This window comes from Nomascus leucogenys, chromosome 12 (assembly GCF_006542625.1).
Source record: "Nomascus leucogenys isolate Asia chromosome 12, Asia_NLE_v1, whole genome shotgun sequence".
Classification (NCBI taxonomy): domain Eukaryota; kingdom Metazoa; phylum Chordata; class Mammalia; order Primates; family Hylobatidae; genus Nomascus; species Nomascus leucogenys.
The window spans coordinates 80,651,688-80,671,104 of record NC_044392.1 but is presented as its reverse complement, the minus strand read 5'-3'; the positions used below and the strand labels follow the sequence as shown (position 1 = coordinate 80,671,104).

Below are 19,417 nucleotides of genomic sequence, written 5' to 3'. Positions count from 1 at the left end.
TAGCATGCATCTCCTCTGCATTTTTATCACCCTGTTGCCTAAGAGTCCTAATAAACGTATAACATGAAGCATAAGAAAGACCACAAGAATAATGCACACACCAACCCATTCCATTAACCTTGCCTGGCACTGAGTGACTAGGCTTTGTCACAGTGACAAAGATTGATGCTTATCTATGCAATTTTGCTAAAAGTGACAATGCCTGGCCCAGCCTCCCATGTATACAAGGTGAGCCTATGGCACAATGGTAACCAAAAAGACACCAGGAGAAGTCATAGGCTGGGGTTTCTGGAAATGGTCTTTTGAAGTAGGCCCCTCTGCCCTTTGCCTGGCCCCTGCCTGCAACATGGATGGGCTGGAGGAGGCAGCACAGGCGTTTTGAGGTCACCAGTTGATGAGCATATGCTGGGGATGAAGGAGGGAAACACAGAGCAGCCTGGGGGTCTTGAGGAAACCTGTGGTGCTCCAAACCCCTCTTGGAGGACCCAGCACCAGACTCTGCCTGGGGAGAAAAATGAAACCCACTGTTTCTCTGACTTTTGTTACTCACAGCCAGGTGCAGTTTCTAAATGATAAAATCCCACATTTGACAAATATGTACTGAGTGTCTGCTATTGTGGCAGGTGCTGGGGACACACGGCAATTAATGAAACAAAGTCCTCCCTTCATGGGGTTTACCTTCAAGAGTCTCCCTGAGGCTTCGCCAGCCCTCCCATCACTGTTGTCATGCTGTGTGTATGTGCAAGATTCTCCCACAGGAGAGAAAGAATCTACCTCTGATCCCTTATGCCTCCCTAGCTACAGTCTAACTTCTCTCCTCCACCCTTCATTCCCACATTCTTTTAAGCATAGTCCATAATCAGTGACTTCACTTCCTCACCAACACTTCCCTGGCTTCCACCCTCACCATCCTACTAAGATGCTTTATCAAGAACCCCTCAGTTTTCTCCTGGTTTTTAAGTCTAGTGGACATTTTTGCTTCTTGTATTTTCAGACCTCTCTGCTTTTCTCAACATTTTGATCATGTCCTTTTCCTCCCTGGTCGTCTGTGACACTGCTTTTGCCTGGTTTGCTTTGCTACTTCTCTGCCTTTCCCACCAGTGACTGTGTGTCTACCTTCCCCTGAAGTGCTGAGGTTCCCAAGGGCCTCCCTTGCTCCTCTCACTCTGCTCATTTCCTTTATCATTTAATCTGCTACCTTTTTGTTGATGACTTCTAAATCTGTACCTCCGACCCAGACCTCTCCCCAGAGCTTCAGACTTACATGTCCAACTGTCTGCTGGGCATCTGCCTAGATCCAACGTGTCCTGAACTGACCACATCGTCTTACCCCAAACCAACTTCTGTGCCTGTGTGCCCTTTCTGTTGCTGGCACCACTTTCTGTCTGGGAGTCATCATTGGTTCTTCCCATCCCATTGTCTAAATCTCCAGCCTGGAGATCCAGAAATTGGTGCTGGGAATGAGTGTGGGGTAGGATGAGCCCTTAGATAGCAGAGGGTAACCAAGGGACATCTGAAAGGCTACTTTAGGAGGAAGCTGGCATCAAAGACTGGAATCCAAAGAAGCTATGCAGAGAAAAAGCAACCAGGTGCTGGATAATAGGAAGGCATCTAAGAGGGTGTAGGAGCCCAGAGGCACAAACTAAGGAACAGCCATGCTCATGTCTCCAGGGAGGCTGGGCATAAGTAAATCAGTCACAAGCGCCTATCAGTTTTGATTATTTCCTCTTCTTTCTGAATTTGTTTTCTGTCTTCCTCACTTGAGTGTGGGTGGGAGATTGCCCATGGCCATGTGGACAATCTTCTCTCCATCCCCTCTCCTTTACTTCTGCAGGCCCCAGGCACACTCTGGTCTTGAAACTCCACCACACATCACATGAACACTTTGGAAAGCATCTGTGTCCATATCTATTCAGATCTCTCTCTATCTATAGGTCTAGGTCTATGTAGGTATAGTTTTCTAAAAGCTCCTAATTTTTACTTTTGAAATTATTTGACTTTGAACAACTTATTTAATGATTTATCTGGTACGAATTTTAAGCAATCATTGTGACTACTTAGAAGTGTTTGTAAAGTGGAAAAACCTGAACTGCAAACAGGCTTTGGAATTTAACATTTTATGAATATAGTAAATTCTCACTTAATTCATCCACAGGTTATTGGAAACTTCAACTAAGTGAAATGGCTATAATGAAACCAATTTTACCACAGGCTAATTGATATAAACCAGAATTGTTTGTTTCTTTTCTTTTTCTTTTTTTTTTTTTTGAGATGGGGTCTCACACTGTCGCCTAGGCGGGAGTGCAGTGGCATGATCTCTGCTCACTGCTCCGCCTCCTGGATTCAAGTGATTCTCCTGCTTCGGCCACCCAAGTAGCTGGGACTACAGGTGCCCACCACATCTGGCTAAATTTTGTATTTTTTAGTAGAGACAGGGTTTTACCATGTGGGCCAGGCTGATCTTGAACTCTTGACCTCAAGTGATGCGTCTGCCTCAGCCTCCCAAAATGCTGGGATTACAGGCGTGAGCCACTGCACTTGGCCCAAAATTAAGTTTCTATAGCTTGTTTCTGGTTACGATAAATCACCAAACTTCAAAATAAAGACTAAAATACTTCTAATATTAAATATTGAAATAAATGTGAACTATACATACATTTTTAAAGTTTAATTAAAAAATAACTATTTACCCAATTATTTCAGTTCAGAGTTGTGGGTGGCTGGATTCCATCCCAGCAGCTCAGGGCACAAGGTAGGAATCTAACCTAGACAGGATGCCCTCCCATGGCAGGGGCACTCACTCCCACACCCACACTTACTCACGTTGGGATCATGCAGACACACCATTTCCGCTAATGGGCACATCTTGGGGATGTGGGGGGAACAGGAGTACCTGGAGCTAACCCAAGAAGACATGGGAAAGATGTGCAAACCCCACGCTGACAGTGGCCCTGGCCAGGAATCAGTTTTGTTTTCTCTCACCAATGGTATGATAAAACAGTGTTGAATGAAACTCAAGGACCTGCTATAACTAAATTTAACAATGAAGTTGAATAAAATTACCTTCCTTAAATATTCATTTAATATTCATTCATTATAATTCTAAAGTTTTTTCATTTTCTTTTGGAGCCAATTAAAAAAAAAAAACAATTTCAACGGGCCGGGCGCGGTGGCTCAAGCCTGTAATCCCAGCACTTTGGGAGGCTGAGGGGGGCGGATCACGAGGTCAGGAGATCGAGACCATCCTGGCTAACACGGTGAAACCCCGTCTCTACTAAAAATACAAAAAATTAGCCGGGCGTGTTGGCGGGCGCCTGTAGTCCCAGCTACGCGGGAGGCTGAGGCAGGAGAATGGCGTGAACTCGGGAGGCGGAGCTTGCAGTGAGCCGAGATCGCGCCACTGCACTCCAGCCTGGGTGACAGAGTGAGACTCCGTCTCAAAAAAAAATAGTTTTGTAGGCTTCTGTAAAGCCTGCAGTCCTTAGCCACTAGTCCAATCACTTTGAGGACTAATGGATCAAAATGACCAACTCACCCCATCTCACCCCATTCTCACTCTACCCCTACTGGCCAGAGTCAACTCATTTCAAACTACTTCACCTTCTCCAGAAAACCTTCTTCCCCCATCACCATGCTCTTCCAGCTTTCCTTCCCCATGGGTTAGGTGCCCCTTCTAGCTATTCCTGTCTTTCTCAGTGCATTTATTTATCACTTTTATTTTGGTTCGCTGTTATTTTTTAACGTATCTATCTCTCCACTGTCTAGGTTTTATTTTGTTTGTCTTTTATCTTCTGGGCATGGTACACAGTAGGTGCTCAATAATACGTGTCGTGGTAATTAATGAGTAAATAAACTATAACAGAGTGGGAAAGAGACCGTGTCTATTGAGGTTTTAGGTTCCATGAGGGATATATCTAGCAGGCATCATGGTGACTTACGGGGAGGGAGCAGTCAGTTTCACCTCGGGACGGGGAAGTGACACATGAGCTGAGGCTTGTAAAGAGACAAACTGATGACTGTGAGAGTGAGGACAGTGTCTGTGAGTAAAAGGGGAGGGCCCGGGAATTCCAGGTGGAGAAAGGAACGTGAGGAGAGTCAGCAAGAAAGAGTGACTAGAGAGACAGCCAGATAAGAGCAAGACCAGGAATTTGGGGGAAAGAGAACAGAGAAACAATAGCTTGAGATGCATTTTTGTGTGGTTAATACTCTTTTTTCCATCTTGTTAATAATTTAATAATATTCCTTCACCAAATACTTACTAAGCTCCAGCTATGTGCCTGGTGCTACAGCTACAATTTCCTTCCCAGCTCTTTTTAGTGGGAATGGTAAATGATGAGGGTCCGGTCCTCACACCTTACATCTCTGAATATTGCCTGGTCCCGAGGGAGCCCTCCATATGTACCTGTTCACAGTTGCCTGACTGAGGTTGCCATAAATTATAAAATAACTTTCCCAGGGCTCTCCTTTTCTTTTGGTTCCCGCTCCCCTGTTATCTATTCAAATTCACATGAATTGTTTCTGTCAAAGAACCAGAAGAGACGGTAAGTTTAGTTGGAATGGAACTGTGAAACTATTTCTGGAAAAAAAGGTCACAGATCAAAATGGCAAACATCATCACATACACACACACACACACACACACACACATTTCCTGTGTAAATAAGTTCTCTTAATTTTCCAAGTAACAAATAACTCTTCCATGTCACACATCACAACTGACTAAGCACTGCCAGCCCAAGTTCAAGGTCAGACTAGACCTCTAAAGAAGGTAAGGCGGTGAAGGGATCTGCCTCTATTAACTGAGGTCAGTCTAAGGGGCCTTTAGGCCTTGATCCTGTGCTTAAGAAATTGATATAAGGTCCTAGGCAGCAGCCAAGATGATTCCGGCCCTAAGAGGCCTCTGCTTGGGTTATTTGGGATCAAAACCATGTCTCTCCTTTGGGATTGTGTAATATTTTTTTCTTAAAGTAGAAGAGACACGTTTATCACCTCCTAAAAAGTCTTGTTTGCATAGTATGTCACCCAACTGCACACGAAATGTCTTAAGCATTGAATGTTTTGTTGTTTTACTTTCTGTGATTCAAAGAAGACAATCTGGAAACAGTATTAATTTCTAAGCTGAGGATATACCTAACGCAAGGGGAAATAAGTAGCCTCAGGTTAAGCGTGTCTTTTTGGGGCAGACGTGGCCTCTGCAGGCCATGGAAGGTTCTGAAGGGAGGGATGAGCTGCAGTCTTGAAGGCATGCAGACCAGAGGTGAAAAGCAGTTGAAGCAGTGGACAGAAGTGTGTGCTGCTGTGTTCAGTCCTGGGCTGAGCTACAGGAAACCCACATTTATCCGGGAGGGAAGTTGTTGCTAGGCAACTGGGAGAATGTGGATTTGAAGCATGTTTCTTGCAACCTGACAGTTGTTAAGCATCAGATGAAAAGGGAGGAAGCGGGCTTCAGTGGTGAGGAGGCAACCAGGAGGGGACACCCTGAGTGCTAGGAAATGCGTCATCAGTGGAGAATTCAGACTCAATCACTGGGGGGTTGGGGGACATGCCAAACGGTCTCTACCAGGAGGTCACAGAGACACGCAGTCTCCCAGAATGAGAGGGAACTGAGTGTCTCAACTCGAGGGTGGGCTCTCGGGTATGTGAACAGACAAGTTTTGGGACTCTGGCTCAACAGAAACTAGGTCTTTTTCTGTCCATCCCAGTATCTGTGGTTAATGAAAGCAAAACTGAGCTTGGAATCTAGAGGCAGCCAAAAGGTCACTCCATGAGACAGACCTTCTCCTAGTCTGGGGGGTCTGAAGAAGGAGAAATGGGGAACAAAGTGCCTCTCAAAGGAGGCTACGCTTTCATAAGAGCAAAATGCTTTTTGTTCAAAGTGTTTTTCCATCTCTTCTCTAATGTGAATTTCATTACTGTTCTATGAGTTATGTAGGACAAGTCTTATTTTCTCGATTTTACAGATGGAAGGCTAAGATTTCCTTTAAATGGCAGCAAGTTAGGAGCCAACATAGAGCCAGGGCCCAGTCTCTCAGTCACTAAGAGATGCCTGTATGCCCCAGCAGCTGCCCAGGCCTGTGGTCCTCACGCCATTGGATCCTGTGCTCAGGGGCAGGGAGGATGCTGAAGGGCACAGGGAGGATGCTAAATACTTCATAAACAGAGTTAAGGAAGAATCTGTGTATATTGAGACCTCTTAGTAAAGGATGCATATTAGTGGTAGGTAGAAAAACATTTTAATGTAAAGGCTATTAACCTGGGGTCTGGCTTCAGCTGCTCCATGAGCCCCATCCTGGATGTCCCTGTGAACTTAGTTTTCTTTAGGGAACAGGTCTAGAGCTGTAGTCAGATTCTCGAAGGTAATCCTAACCCATAAGAAAGGTTAAGAGCTACTGTTCTATAGAGATAAAACTTATCGGAAGCCAAAACCCTTCTTAAAACCACTGACCCTGGAGAGAACCTGATGCCTCACACATTGGTGCACACATTGTAGGCGCCTAGTGCGTATTTACTGAACAAAGGCCAGGACCCCGGGACTCATTATCCTCAATGGCAGCCTTCCCAGGGGCCTGCTCTTGTCTTAAGTGACTTCAGTTTTGACCTCTCAGTATTTCTTTCTTTGTAAATCCATAAAAGCAACATCTGATCTGTCATGAAAATAAGTCCTGGCCTACTGCCTGCCTGGAGCTGAAAAGACATCAAGGCAGGCAAGTGACAATCGAGCCAGTAGGCTCAATGTGCATGAAGGGGCCTCTCTTCTATTTCATTTTTATTTCTTCTTTGTTGAAATCCGTTCACCCAGAGGATATTTTGATTGTAATAGGTAAAGATTTTTGTAGATGCAGGCAGAAAAAATACTAATGCTATAAATCAAATATACTTGCTGTGGCTTGAATATTTTCACAAAACCCCCCAAAAACAACAACAAAAACCTTCCTGACTTAGTTTTGTTTCCTCCCAACAGCCCTGCTGTTCCCCGGTGCTGGCACTCAGGCATCACTCCTTTCTCTTCTCCCCTTCCCAAAACCCTCATGGAGAAGTGGGAGAAATTGGAAAGAAAGAGGAAGTCATGACGTCATTAGTGGGACCTCACTGTAAAATCCTGTAGATGTGGGGGCTTTCCCAGACACTTGACGCAGCAATATCCATCCGAAAATTGAAATGCATAGTTGAAATTTAACAATCTGCAACAAATGACCCAGGAGAGCAGCAACTGTGGCAACTCTCACTGGGCAGGGGGCGGTCCGCCCACGCTTCTCCCCAGTGACTCAGGAATTCAGGGAGCCAGAGCCAAGAATGAAACAGGGCATTGATAGGCGCATGTAGTCAGAACCCCAAGACTGGGCCCTTTTCTTCCTGGAACTCAATGTCCAGCCACCCCGTAGTCAAACAGACACGGATAAAATGCAATCAGAAAAGTAAAAATGGCAACAGAGCAGTGGTTGGGGGACAGAAAAGAAAGCTGAATCATGCCACACTGGAAGCCTTTTCAAAGGAAAACCGTGAGCCCAAATGCCGAGGAGGCTGACTTTTCTCTATCAACAAGCATTTAGGAGGGGGAAGGGAGGGAGACTCAGACTTCCCAGCAGCATGGCAGGTCTTCGGTTCCCCTGCCGAACTTCCACAAATAAACATTCAAAGCAGAAGGGACAGATTTGCTTCTCAGCAAGATTTCAAAGCTGTGCACCAGAGTTGGAGAGAAAACAGGAAGGATGGTAGGGGGAAGAGGGGGAGGAGGAAGGGAAGGAGGAGGAGGGGCATGCATGCCTTGGGCCAAATCAGATGGGAAGCCTCCCAACCTCTCACCCGAAACTGACACACCATTTTTTATGAGGTGCGAAACATTTCAGGTAGTGTTGGCACTAATAATACCTTGGGCCCAGGTCTGAGCTTCTGGGTTTCAAGCTGGGGGTGTTAAGCCTGCAAAGGCCGCAGGTGAAGACAAGCTCCTTCAGGTGAAACCAAGAGGGGCTATTAATAAATTTCTTTGGAGAAAATCCAGTCATTTGGTTCTTATTTCTCTCCCAGTCCACCTAGGTCACCAATCTGTGTGTGCGCACGCAAGTGAGCGTGTGCGATAGTGTGCAAGTGAGTGTGTGAGTGTACGAGCTGGGATGGGTGGGATGGTGTGGGAGGGATGTAGTAAGCCCATGGGTACTGCCTTTGGATTGTTTGAAGATGACAACACTCACTTCTGATCTCCAAGGAACCGAGAGGAAACACAGCTGGTCTCAGTCGATGCTAACCCCAGCGCCCCCCCTCCGATTCTCTGGGCTCCACAGGTTCCCATGTCTCAGAGGTTGCACCCACACCCCCAGCTCCTGACTCAAAGTGGGCAGGTGCCGTCACAGTGGTTTACTGAGATTTTCCCTCTTTCTTTGTTAATGAGAACTCATGTGGCATTTAATAAAACCTTATTTATACACTGGCCTACGTGCGTATGAGAAACAGCCCAGAACAGAAGGCCCAGCATTCCCGCACTGCAGCTAAGCATGGCTGCGGGCCAACCAGCTGCAATAACAGCCGCGTCCCGGCGGGGCCCCTTCTCCTGCCCCAGAGCAGCCCCTGCCTGCCTGATGCTCCTTCCAGAGGGTCGGAGGGTCTGCCCTGAGCCTTTCTGGGCCTGCCTCAGGCTTGTTTTTCTAAAAACCCAAATAGGATGGGCCCAGGAGCAATAAAGGCAAAGTCTCATTTTAATGCCTGCAATTTCTTTCAGGTTTCTTTTTTTTTTCTTTGTAAATTTTTGTTTTTAGTGTAATCCATTTGTCAAATGGAAAAGCACATTTTAAAGGCACCAGAAGACTAGATGTGTCCTGCTTCGGTCGGATCTTTCCCCACCGAGATGGAAGCAGGAGTGAGAGGAGAGCAGGTAGGGATGGTGCTCTGAGGTTAACTGAGGCCGGCTCCCGCAGGGCTTTCTCCTCTGGGCAGTCTCCCGGTCCACTGCAGGCTCTGTCACTCACCAGCTTTGTTAAGAGAACAGGAGAGAGAAAGCATCTCCACACCACGGTGGTCTCATGGGTGATCAAATGAAGGTTCTTTGGACCCTCAGAGGTGTGTGGGGTACTATTATCATGCATGGTCTATAGAGACTGAGGTGGTAAATCAAACTCTGGGTCAGTGATTCTCAATCTTGGCTGGACATTGGACTTATCTGGGAAGCTTTTTAACACAGTGAAGTCAAGGCTGCACCCTAGGCCAGCTGACTCAGAATCTCTGGGAGTGGGGGCCAGGCATTTGTAGGACACATTGAATCACTGGGGAAGCTTCTAAAAACTGCTCCTCGGGGGGACAAACGCTGCTGGTGTTGGTCCTTTCTAGGCTGCACTGCTGTGAAATGTCCTGTTTGCTTGTCTCTGGTCTGGCTGTGAGTTCAGTGAGGGTGGAAGGTTCACATCTGGAGCCTTGGCCTCAGCACAACGCCCGGCCCTTCACAGGTGCCTGATGCAGGTTTGAGTGCCTGCACACAGAAACGGAGAAAGCAAGCCCCCAGGACCCAGCTGAGGTCTGCAAGGGCGACAGGTCAAGGTAGCCCAGGGTTTCTGAATGCTAGCATTTGCCAAGGCAGCATGTAAAGGTGTAAGGAAAGACTTTCTGGTCTTTCTTGTCTGATAAACATTTGGAAGCCCGTGTCCTGAGTTTTGGTTCTAGTCTCCAATGGAAAGTTTTACCCAGGTGCCCATTTACCCTACTGTCTCTGGCATTGACATCCCAGAATCAATGGGCATGTCCTGGGAGGTAAATTTACCTATACTGGTGGCCAAGGTGCTTCAAGAAGGGAAGAATGATGCTGCTCCCTTCACGGTGACGAGAGGATTACACGAACCTGATACCCGGGCCCTGCCTGCAAAGCCCAGGTGCACAGACATTGTTCATTCTGCCCTTTCTGCAAAACATGCGGGCCCTGGACACCTGAGAGGGAGCCTCTGGCGGCTCTGCAGACACCAGCACTGGACTCCTGGCTGTGCTGGTATTCAGCTGCCTGGAATAAGGGAGCTTTGTCGCCTCACTCTTTTGTCTGATTCTGAAAACAAGTCAAGGAGTGTGTCTAAAATCAGGTTCTTTTTGAAACTTTGGAGAGAGACATTTGGACTACATTGCCTTTTATTCTTCCTACAGTGTGGTGAGCCAGGAGACCTTTTCTGGGGTCCTGGGCTCTCACTGATGGTGGCATCCCTAGCCTCTGACCCTTCATACTCACTCTGGGGCCCCACCCTGACGAGCTGGAAAAATTGTAGAGTAACTTTCCACAAAAAGTCACACATTGAAAGGGATTAAGCGTGGACTGTGCCAGAAACTGCGGTGTCTTATTTTATGTTGCTTCATTTTTAAAAGCCTTCAGTTTGCTTTTTAAGACAAGCTGAAAATGAGTTTCCTGGGACTTGAGAGAGCAGTCATAAAACAGACAAAACACAGTTCCTCAATCAAGTTCTTAGTGACTGACATTCCCTACAAAACAGTTCTAGAAATTAAAATGTAGGCAAAAGAAAAAAACATAATTCCATGCTAGAAATATTATATATGCCACATCCTCTGAAGGATTCTAATTTTGAGTGTTTCTGAAAGTGTGGCCTACCATGGTCTTCATCAGAATCGCCTAAGGTAACAGGATAGATTCTGGGCCCGGCCTGGTCCTTCTGAATCAGAGTGATTGGGGGTGGGGATTTAGAACTTGCATCTTTTACCAACTTCTCTGATGGTTTTTGTTTTTCGTTTGTTTGTTTGTTTTTATTGAGACAGAGTCTTGCTCTGTCACCCAGGCTGGAGTGCAGTGGCGCAATCTCGGCTCACTGCAAGCTCCGCCTCCCGGGTTCACGCCATTCTCTGCCCTCAGCCTCCTCAGTAGCTGGGATTACAGGCTCACGCCACCACGCCTGGCTAATTATTTTTTTGTATTTTTTAGTAGAGTCGGGGTTTCACCGTGTTAGCCAGGATGGTCTCTATCTTCTGACCTCATGATCCGCCCGCCTCGGCCTCCCAAAGTGTTGGGATTACAGGCGTGAGCCACTGCGCCCGGCCCTCTGATGGTTTTTATGCACTTTGCAGTGTGAAAACCTCTGCTCTACACCTCCTTTATCTAGTTCCTTCTCATCTTATCCTTCTAGCAAAGGAGGAGATATTTTCAGGTCCCAAGCAGTCTGTCTGGGATGCAGTTCTAGAACAAAGAGTTGAGCTAAATCAGGGCTTTCCAAATTTTTGAGACTATGAAACTTTCTCTGTCAGTTTTTCTCTCTAGAAACACCAACCACTGAGGTTGAGACCAGTTCCAGAGGAAGAAGCATGGGGCCTTCATTTATTAAAATTTATGAAATGTTTTGCATATACTTTTTCTTGTATAATTCCTACCACTCTATAAAGTATTATATTTGTTTTATAGATGAGTACTGGGATGAGAAAAGGTTCAGTATCTTACCATGATCACCTGGCTAGGAAATAGCAGGTCAGGGAGTCAAACCAGGCCTCCTCCTTCCTTTACCACTCTGCTAGAGGAGGTAAAGGGGATTATCCCCACATTTAGAGTGGACACAAACATGCCACAGCCACATACCTAATGGTGAACCTCATAGTGACTTCTGGGTCCCTAGGCCACTGTCCTAGAAATACTATCAGTTGTGATTTTTTGAGCCTGGGAGCCTGGAGCTTTTGCAAGGATTGTCGGGAACACCAGGCTCACGCCCTCCCCAAGGTCAATTCGTGAGGCTCTGCTGCCCCAGGAATCACCTTGCAATGGGCGAGCAGCCAAACCCCTCCCTTACCACATGGAAGAGCTTGAAGAAGTCCACGTTGGCATACAGAGTGTCTTCTATCCACTGTAGGGTGCCCTGGGAGAGGGAGCACAAGGCATAGCGCACAGTCTGTGCCCCGCGTCGCTGGCTGAAGATGATGAAGCGCTCCAGGAGGGCCTCGCTGCAGGCGATGTCCTTCAGCGCCAGGTCCGGGACTCCGTGAGCAAACTGCAGGGAGAAGAGGCAACACTAGAAACTGCCCCGTGGTAGGAAAGACACCCACGTCCTAACCCACGGAACCTGGGAATACCTTACGTTACACGGCGACAGGAATTAAGATCGCAGATGGGATTAAAGCCACTGATTAGCTGATTTTAAAATAAGGAGATTATTTTGGCTTTTCTAGGTGGGCCCCTGTGTAATCACAAGGGTCCCTTAAATGTAGAAGAGGGAAGCAGAAGAAACAGAGTTGTGTGATGTGAGAAAGACTTGATAAGCCCCCACTGGCCTTGGAGATGGAAGGAGACCACTAGCCAAAGAATGTAGAGTGTCTCCGGAGGCTGAAGGAGGCAGGAAAATGGATTTTTCTCTAGAACTCCGCAGTGAGGAATGCAGTCCTGCTGATGCCCTAACTTTCAGACTTGTGACCTCCAGAACCGTAAGATAATGCATCTGTGTTTGAAGCCACTAAGTTTGTGGTAATTTATTGCAGCAGCAACAGGAAACCAATACGATCCCCATACCTCACCTTATCAGAGTGCCATTTACAATTCAAGGGATCCCCTTCTTACAGCATGATGTTACAGTACCATCAAGGCTTCCTCTCTGAAGGTGGGGTTGAGGAGTAGCTAGAACAAATTTGCTCTTGGATTTAGCAAACAAAAGTACCAGATGCCCAGTTGAATTTGAATTTCAGATAAATGAATAATTTTTAGTACAAATATGTCCCAAATTGGGTCCAAATAGAACACAATTATTTGAAAAAATTATTTGTCGTTTATCTGAAATTTGAATTTAACTAGACACCCTGCATCTATTTTGTCTGGAGACCCTAAGCCCTGCATAGCGCACATTCTGCAGCTCCTAGGGAGCTCAAGGATAGTGGTTCTTGAAGTACAACCCTCGTGATGGCCTCTCGAGGATCAGGTGGCAGGGGAGAGACCTGGACCTTGGCCAGGGACCCGTGTCCACCCAGCACCTTAACTGGCTCCTGGAGTCCTGGACTCCCATAGCAGTGGGCAGACCCTGAGTACCGTGGGCAAATTCATGAGATTCCCGGGGCACCACAGTCTCCCATGACATCTAATGACACGGCTCTCTGGGCTGGAGGGCAGAACAGGCCTGAGCTCTGCCACCTCCTACACTGTCCAGACTACACATGGCAGCCTGGTCCCCACACGAGGCACAGGTCACAGCTGACCTTGAGTCGGTGTGGACACTTTCAATCTCAGGGACCCATAAAACATAGTGAAACCGGAGCATTGAAGAGGGTGTGTTAAGAACAGCTACTAAAAGCAGCTAGTATTTACTGAGTGTTTACTGTGTGTCAGGCACCCTTCCAAGTGTTCACATATATTATTTCTTTTAACTTCAACTGCCACGGTGGTAGGCACTTTTACTATTTCCATTTTACAACTGAGGAAATGAGAGGCACAGAGTGGTTAATTAACTTGCCTGAAGTTACATAGCTAAGTGTGTGGCCTTGTGAGATTTGAACCCAGAGCTTAACCATCACCTGTTAACTCTCCAGTGAATAGGGAAGGGGGAGAAGGCAGGACAAAGAAGGGTGGGTTTATAAATTATTTCACTGAGGAGGCAACATCAGAGCTGGGACTTGAAGCATGTCCAGGAGTTTACTGGGCTGGGGGTGAGCCAGAGAACTGTGTCCCTGTCATCTTCTAATTCCCTAGATGGAGAGAGGGGATGGTGAGGTTCTTTCTGAGCTGTGCTCAGACCCCAGGCAGAAAGGACCAGGAGGGGTATCCAGTCCTGATGGTAAGGACACAAATCCATGTTCAATGAGCGTGAGCGACAACAGAGGCGAGCTCCCATGTTGGCCAGCACCCAGAGAGAACGTTGCCGTCGTGATGGACAGTTTTGGGAACAGTGCTGATAAGGAGCCCCGGAGCTGGTTGGAGGTGGAAATACAGATCAGGAGCTAGAGGACAGGTGAGCCCAGGAGGCAAAGCGTCCTGGGAAGTGGGCAGGGAGGGCCAGGTCGGCTGGAACATGCCTCTGCGAAGTGCAGATGGCTCAGCATTTGCTAATCAGCGGAGCATCAGCTCATCAGAGCCAACAACACGAAATAAAGGCACAACCTGGTGACCCCGGCCTCCATTCTCCCACATGAAAGGCCTCGGCACCGATGCCAGAAGCACAGCGCTAGAGATCCAAATGTCACATTAGTAAGGAACTGGAAAGAAATTTCCCTGAAATTCCTGTCCTTATCTTCATCTCCCTTTTATTACCAACTGGAAGTCATCACAGGCATTGTCAGGACTTGAGTTTTACGAGCTGAAGAGAAAGCAAAGGGGAAAATGAGCAATCGGTGCCGACAGCACCCCCTCTGTGGGGGTGGGAGAGGAAGCTAAACAGGGCCTGGCCGGAGCCGCACCACCCAAGGCCTGGGCACTGCAGGCGCCAAGCTCACCCTGCCTCCAGGCTGACCCTGGGTTCCCCTTGTCTAGTTTCGGCGAAAACCTCAGGGTCTGAGAAGCCAGAAAAGCAGGTATGAGCTCCTTCATTGTGCAGTGTGAGAATCTGCTTCCAGGAGCCGGTGCTGACCAGGTGGGGTGGGGTCCCTCACTCCTCTGGACTCAGACAGCACCCTGTGCAGACCTTGATCTCAGGGTTGACACAGGCTCTGAGGTTCTGTTTATGTCTCGTTCTCTCCTGGAGTCTGGAGGAGGATCAGACCCAGCCAGGAGGGAGTCGGGGAGGGTGTCTGGGATATCAGCTGCTGCAGATCTTGCATTCTCGCTGTGTTCGTCACACTGAAGAAGCTGGGCGGGGAGCCCAGAAGGCCCAGAGGACAGCTGCAGTTCTCACACCTGAGCCTGCAGAATCACCTGGAGGGCTTGTGAAGCACAGATTGCCAGGCCTTATCCCAGGGCTTTGGACCCAGTTCGCCTGATAATTTGCATTCCTAACAAGCTCCCAGGCATTGCTGATGCTGCTGGTCTCTGGCTTTGAGAGCCACTGGACTGAAGTAAGAAACACTGGATTAGGATTGAGAGGACCTGGGTTCCGTCTGGCTCTGACAATTTCTAGCCCTGTAACTGTGCACAAATCACCCCATCACCAGACGCCCAAGCCTCCTTCTCTGTTTGACCCATCTCAGGATTGTTGTGAAGAGTAAGGGAGCTAAGGGATGTGCAAGTCATGAGTTAGTGGTAAGAATGCTCTGCATAAATAGAGGAGATTATTTAAAGGGGTTAGATAACTTGGGGGTGTATACACAGGTTAGAAATGTGCCAGGGGATAGAAGAAGGAGTTTGCCTGGTGCTGAGAAGGAAGTGGTCCAGGAAAGCAGAGGTGGGCTCTTCTGCAGCATCTCAGGTTCTGTAGCCTCAGGACGCCACCCCAGCACTTGCCAACACTGCGCTGGCAGCTTCCCAGCCCGGAACTCCCCTCTCACTTACTGTGTGGCTGACAGACAACTCTGCTCAAATACCACCTCCTCAGAAGGCCTTCCTGAGCATCCCCCTTAAACCTGCCCCTCCGTCCCTCTCTAACCCCCGACTCTACTGGATTTTCCTTGCAGCACCCATCACAGCCAGAAGTCACACAGCGGAGTCTCTGCTTACCTGAGCATCGCCTGTGGCCCCACTGGAATGGAAGTTCCCTGGCCTGGGGTTTTGCCTGTCTGGTTCACACTGTGTGTTCTAGTACTTACAACTGTCCCTAAATATTTGAGTAATAAATGAATAGACTTCTGTTTCCTCATCTATAAAGAGGAGGTTACGCCCCATGATCTCCAAGGTTCCTTCCAGTTATAAAAACCTGAGATGTTTTAAGGTCACCAGGATGTGTGCAGCTTCGAATCCTATGTTGAAAATGATCATGATCTCAAGTGATCTCCTAGTTTTTTTCTAAATACAAGGCATTAAGTGATGGATTCTGAATGTGAACACAAGGAAGAAAGAAGAAAAAGGCCAACATATTTCTTGCCTTTCTCAGGCTGGGTGCTTCCCCCTCCCCTCCAGGGACCGCCGGCCAGTGACATCCACCTACCTGCTCCGGACGGACTTGAGAGTTGATCAGAAGGTAGACCACTGAGTCAGACAGGCCGATGTTTTTAATGAGAAATAGTGTCAGTGTTTCTTCGTCTTTCAAGATATCCCTTATTCGTATTCCTCTTCCTACATAGGAATAAGAGAAAGAACAGGGTGTTGAAGGGGAAATGGGTCAAAAAAAGGAAAACAGCCAGAGTCGATTGGAAACACTTCTAACTCAACTCTCAGAGGAAGGCTCTGTTCTTGGGGTCTCTGGGAGCCGCTAGAGGTGAGGCTCTTGCCAGTGGGCTGCCCCCAACACAGTCACAACTTTGACTGCTGAAGCAGCTGGGCCCAATTTAGTAAGAAGGTGGAAAAACTTAGCAAGGGCTGGATGGGGGTGTCAGATGCTTTGTGGGGTTGGTCTAGGACAGTGCTTCTCATTGAGGTGGGGCTGGGGAGCTGAAACAGGGGAATTTCATCCTCCTGGGAATATTTGGCAAGATCTAAAGACATTTCTGGGTGTCACAACTGGGGAGGTGCTGGTGGATAGAGGCCAGGGATGCTGCTAAACATCCTGCAAGGCCCAGGACACTCCTCCCTCCCCCACACAAAGGGTTTTCTGGCCCCAAGTGTCAGTAATGCTGAGGCTGAGAAACTCCGGTCTAGGATTGGAGGAGACACGTGCTCTTCCCACACTGCAGCTGTCACAGGGTAGAGGACCCCTCTGGGTGTTTCTATCATCCCAGCTTGGGCTGAGATGCTCAGGGCACTGACATGGACTAAGAGAAATGAGTTGGGGCCGATAAGGGCAGGAAAAGCTCCATGTAGAAAGAGGAGAGCCAGGCACATGCCTGGGCTTGCGTGATGAGCTCTAGTCACGCTCCCTCCAGCTCCTCTCAACACCTGTGGGAAGCAGGGTTTCTTTATAAGGAGGCATAAAGAACACCTAACAGTTAAGGTGACCTTGGGGCAAGTGATTGAGCCTGTCCCCGTGTCTGCACTTTCCACATCTACTTCATAGGATTGTTGACGCGGGGTAAGGAATGTGAAGTGCTTAGCTCCCAGGCCTCAAAACAGCACTCAATAAATGCTTGTTATGATCGAATTAATATCATTCTTACCCCTCCTGGGAGATTCACACAAGCACCTTCCTCCTCGGCCGGCTTCCAGGGCCAATGCTCGACCTCAGCCCCGCTAGTGCTATAGTTCATGAGGCTCTGGCCAGAGAAGAGCCTTATGGGCCTGGATGTCTACGAAGGGACTTCAACATAAAGGGAAAGCACTGGGGTGCATGAAAATGCCAATCTCTTCACCCCGAGTTCTTCAGGGGCATGGGTGACTGTTTATCTCCCAGTTCTCTAACTAACTTTAACCATCACATGTCCCCATTCTTTCCTGGTCCCAATTCCACAGCATCCCATCCTCTCCCTTTCCAAATTCTCCCCTCCCCCAGTGGCTAAGAGGCCTGCCCCTGTGTGCTGGACAGCCACCCTTCTCATCCCCAGGTTGTGCCTTTCCCTGAACAGCACCACATCCGGATTTATATTGCAGCTAGTTTCCTCTGGAAGGGTCTTGCGCCAACCCCACAGGCCTGTCCATGCAGCTAGGGCAGGGGAAGCCGGTCCTGAAGTTCGACCACACAGTGGCACAGTGGCTTCTCTCACAGTAATGGGTGCCCTGAGAGTTGTGCCCACTGTCACTCCCCTTTGCATAGGAAAGATCCGAGGACTTTGGGGAAAGCTGGACACAGGGCCCCAAGGGAGGAGGAGGGCTCTGAGAGGGGCTGCTCCCTTCTATTCTAGTCTTCCCTCTTCAAAAACATAAAACCGGCTGTCTTCCAAACCCAGCCCTCCTGCTTTTCCTCCTGTACCTGGGTGCCAGCTCCATTGTTCTTTTCCCAATTACCCCTTCATACACAGCCTTGTACACTCTCACTCCACCAACACCATCCCCAACACACACACACACATGCACACACGCATGCACACATGTGCACACATGCATGCACATGCAAGCATATGCAGACACACACACACGGGAGATCTCTTGAGAGTTGGGGGCTATGGCTCCTGCTTTTATTATGCTCCTCATTGTACCTAGCAATGCTGGGTGCACAGATGCAAGCCCTTGAAGTCACCTCTCTCTGACACCCAGCATTAAAGACTGACATCCAATCAGAGTCTCAATAAATGTCTGTTGAGTGACATGAGGCATTCAGTAAATAACTGTTGTCCTGACCTGACAGTCAGGACTCCATTTGACTGTTTATCTCTTCGTTATTCTTTAACTCACTCACCTGACCTTACATACAAATATCTTGCTGGGGAGAAGGGGCAAAACAAGAAAAGCTGGGAGTGATGTTGCCCAGGCTTGGCACACCAGACCACCCAGGAGACAGGGCTGCCGTGGCTGTGGGGGGAAGGGGGAGTGTGCTGGCTGCTGGTACACCTGAGGAGGGCGGGGGCCCAGGTGAAGACGAGGCCGATACCAGACAGACGCTTCCCTAGACTCCTGAGGGAGAAATGTGAACTGGGAGCCTGAGGAAAGAAAAATAAATTTCATTTAAAATGTGGTTCTTCTTGTTCCCTTCCCTGGGAAGATTAGAGGCTTGGGGGTGGGCTGCTGAGGCCCCAGGAGCTGAGGGTGGGGGTAGGAGGGAAGCCAGGAGAATGTAGGAGGCTCCCGGGAAGAAGGTGTTTTAAAGATGATTGAGAGACCACAGAGCTTGCTTCAAGGGAGAGGGAAGGGGGCTCCATGCCTGCTCTTTTACCATTAATCCTCCCTGCTGAGAATGCAGTACTACCGGTTTGCCATGAAAGAAAACCTCTGCGTGGGTCAACCAGCGGCATACCTTCCCAGGCGGCTGCGCAGAAGCACGCACCAGCACCAGCCCCGCCACCCCCACCCGCTCGCTTTCAAAGGTGGGCTCTTCTGCAACGTTGGCCTGAGGAGTCCGTGCTCACAGTGGGCAGCGCCCCGGTGGATCTCGACAGCCTGAAACAGCCTGTGTTCCTGACAGTGCCCTTCAGGCCCTGGCCTGGGATTTCCTCCAAGACCATGTCCCTTACTTGGGGATGGACCCCTGTTCCCTCTCACAGCCTCTAAGGCCAGGGATCTTGCAGAGCCCCCATTCCCAGAGGGCCGTGGCCAGCCTTTCCTGAGCCCTTGTCCCCAGATTTGCTCTGTTAGGGACTTCTCACAGCCCGAAGCCTGCAGAAGGAACTGTCTGCATACCAATTCAAAATCAGTCCTGCTCTAGGGTTAAGAAGTAGTGATTTTGGTTCTCATATCCACATTGTAAAAGCCACGGAGAAACTGTGGTTTGAAATTACTTCCTTCACACTTCCTCCCAGCAGGACTCAATCTGATGATCAGACACGTAAGTGAAATGTCTGCCTCATCATCAAACCCACTGGATGCATGAGGTATGTCATCCCGCCAGGAGCTGGACAGCCCACGTCTGCATCTGTTTGTTTA

At 48.5% G+C, this 19,417-nt stretch overlaps 1 protein-coding gene across 1 annotated transcript in view; it reads right to left on the bottom strand.

Annotated features, from left to right (window-relative positions):
- The window catches only part of ABCA4 (ATP binding cassette subfamily A member 4), a 130,824-nt gene that overhangs the window by 96,877 nt on the left and 14,530 nt on the right, over positions 1–19,417 (bottom strand). The window contains exons 5-6 of the mRNA XM_030823299.1: positions 15,957–16,084; positions 11,754–11,951 (exon numbers count right to left, since the gene is read on the bottom strand). Of these exons, the coding sequence (XP_030679159.1) occupies positions 11,754–11,951; positions 15,957–16,084 (326 nt within the window). The remainder of the gene's footprint in view (positions 1–11,753; positions 11,952–15,956; positions 16,085–19,417) is intronic.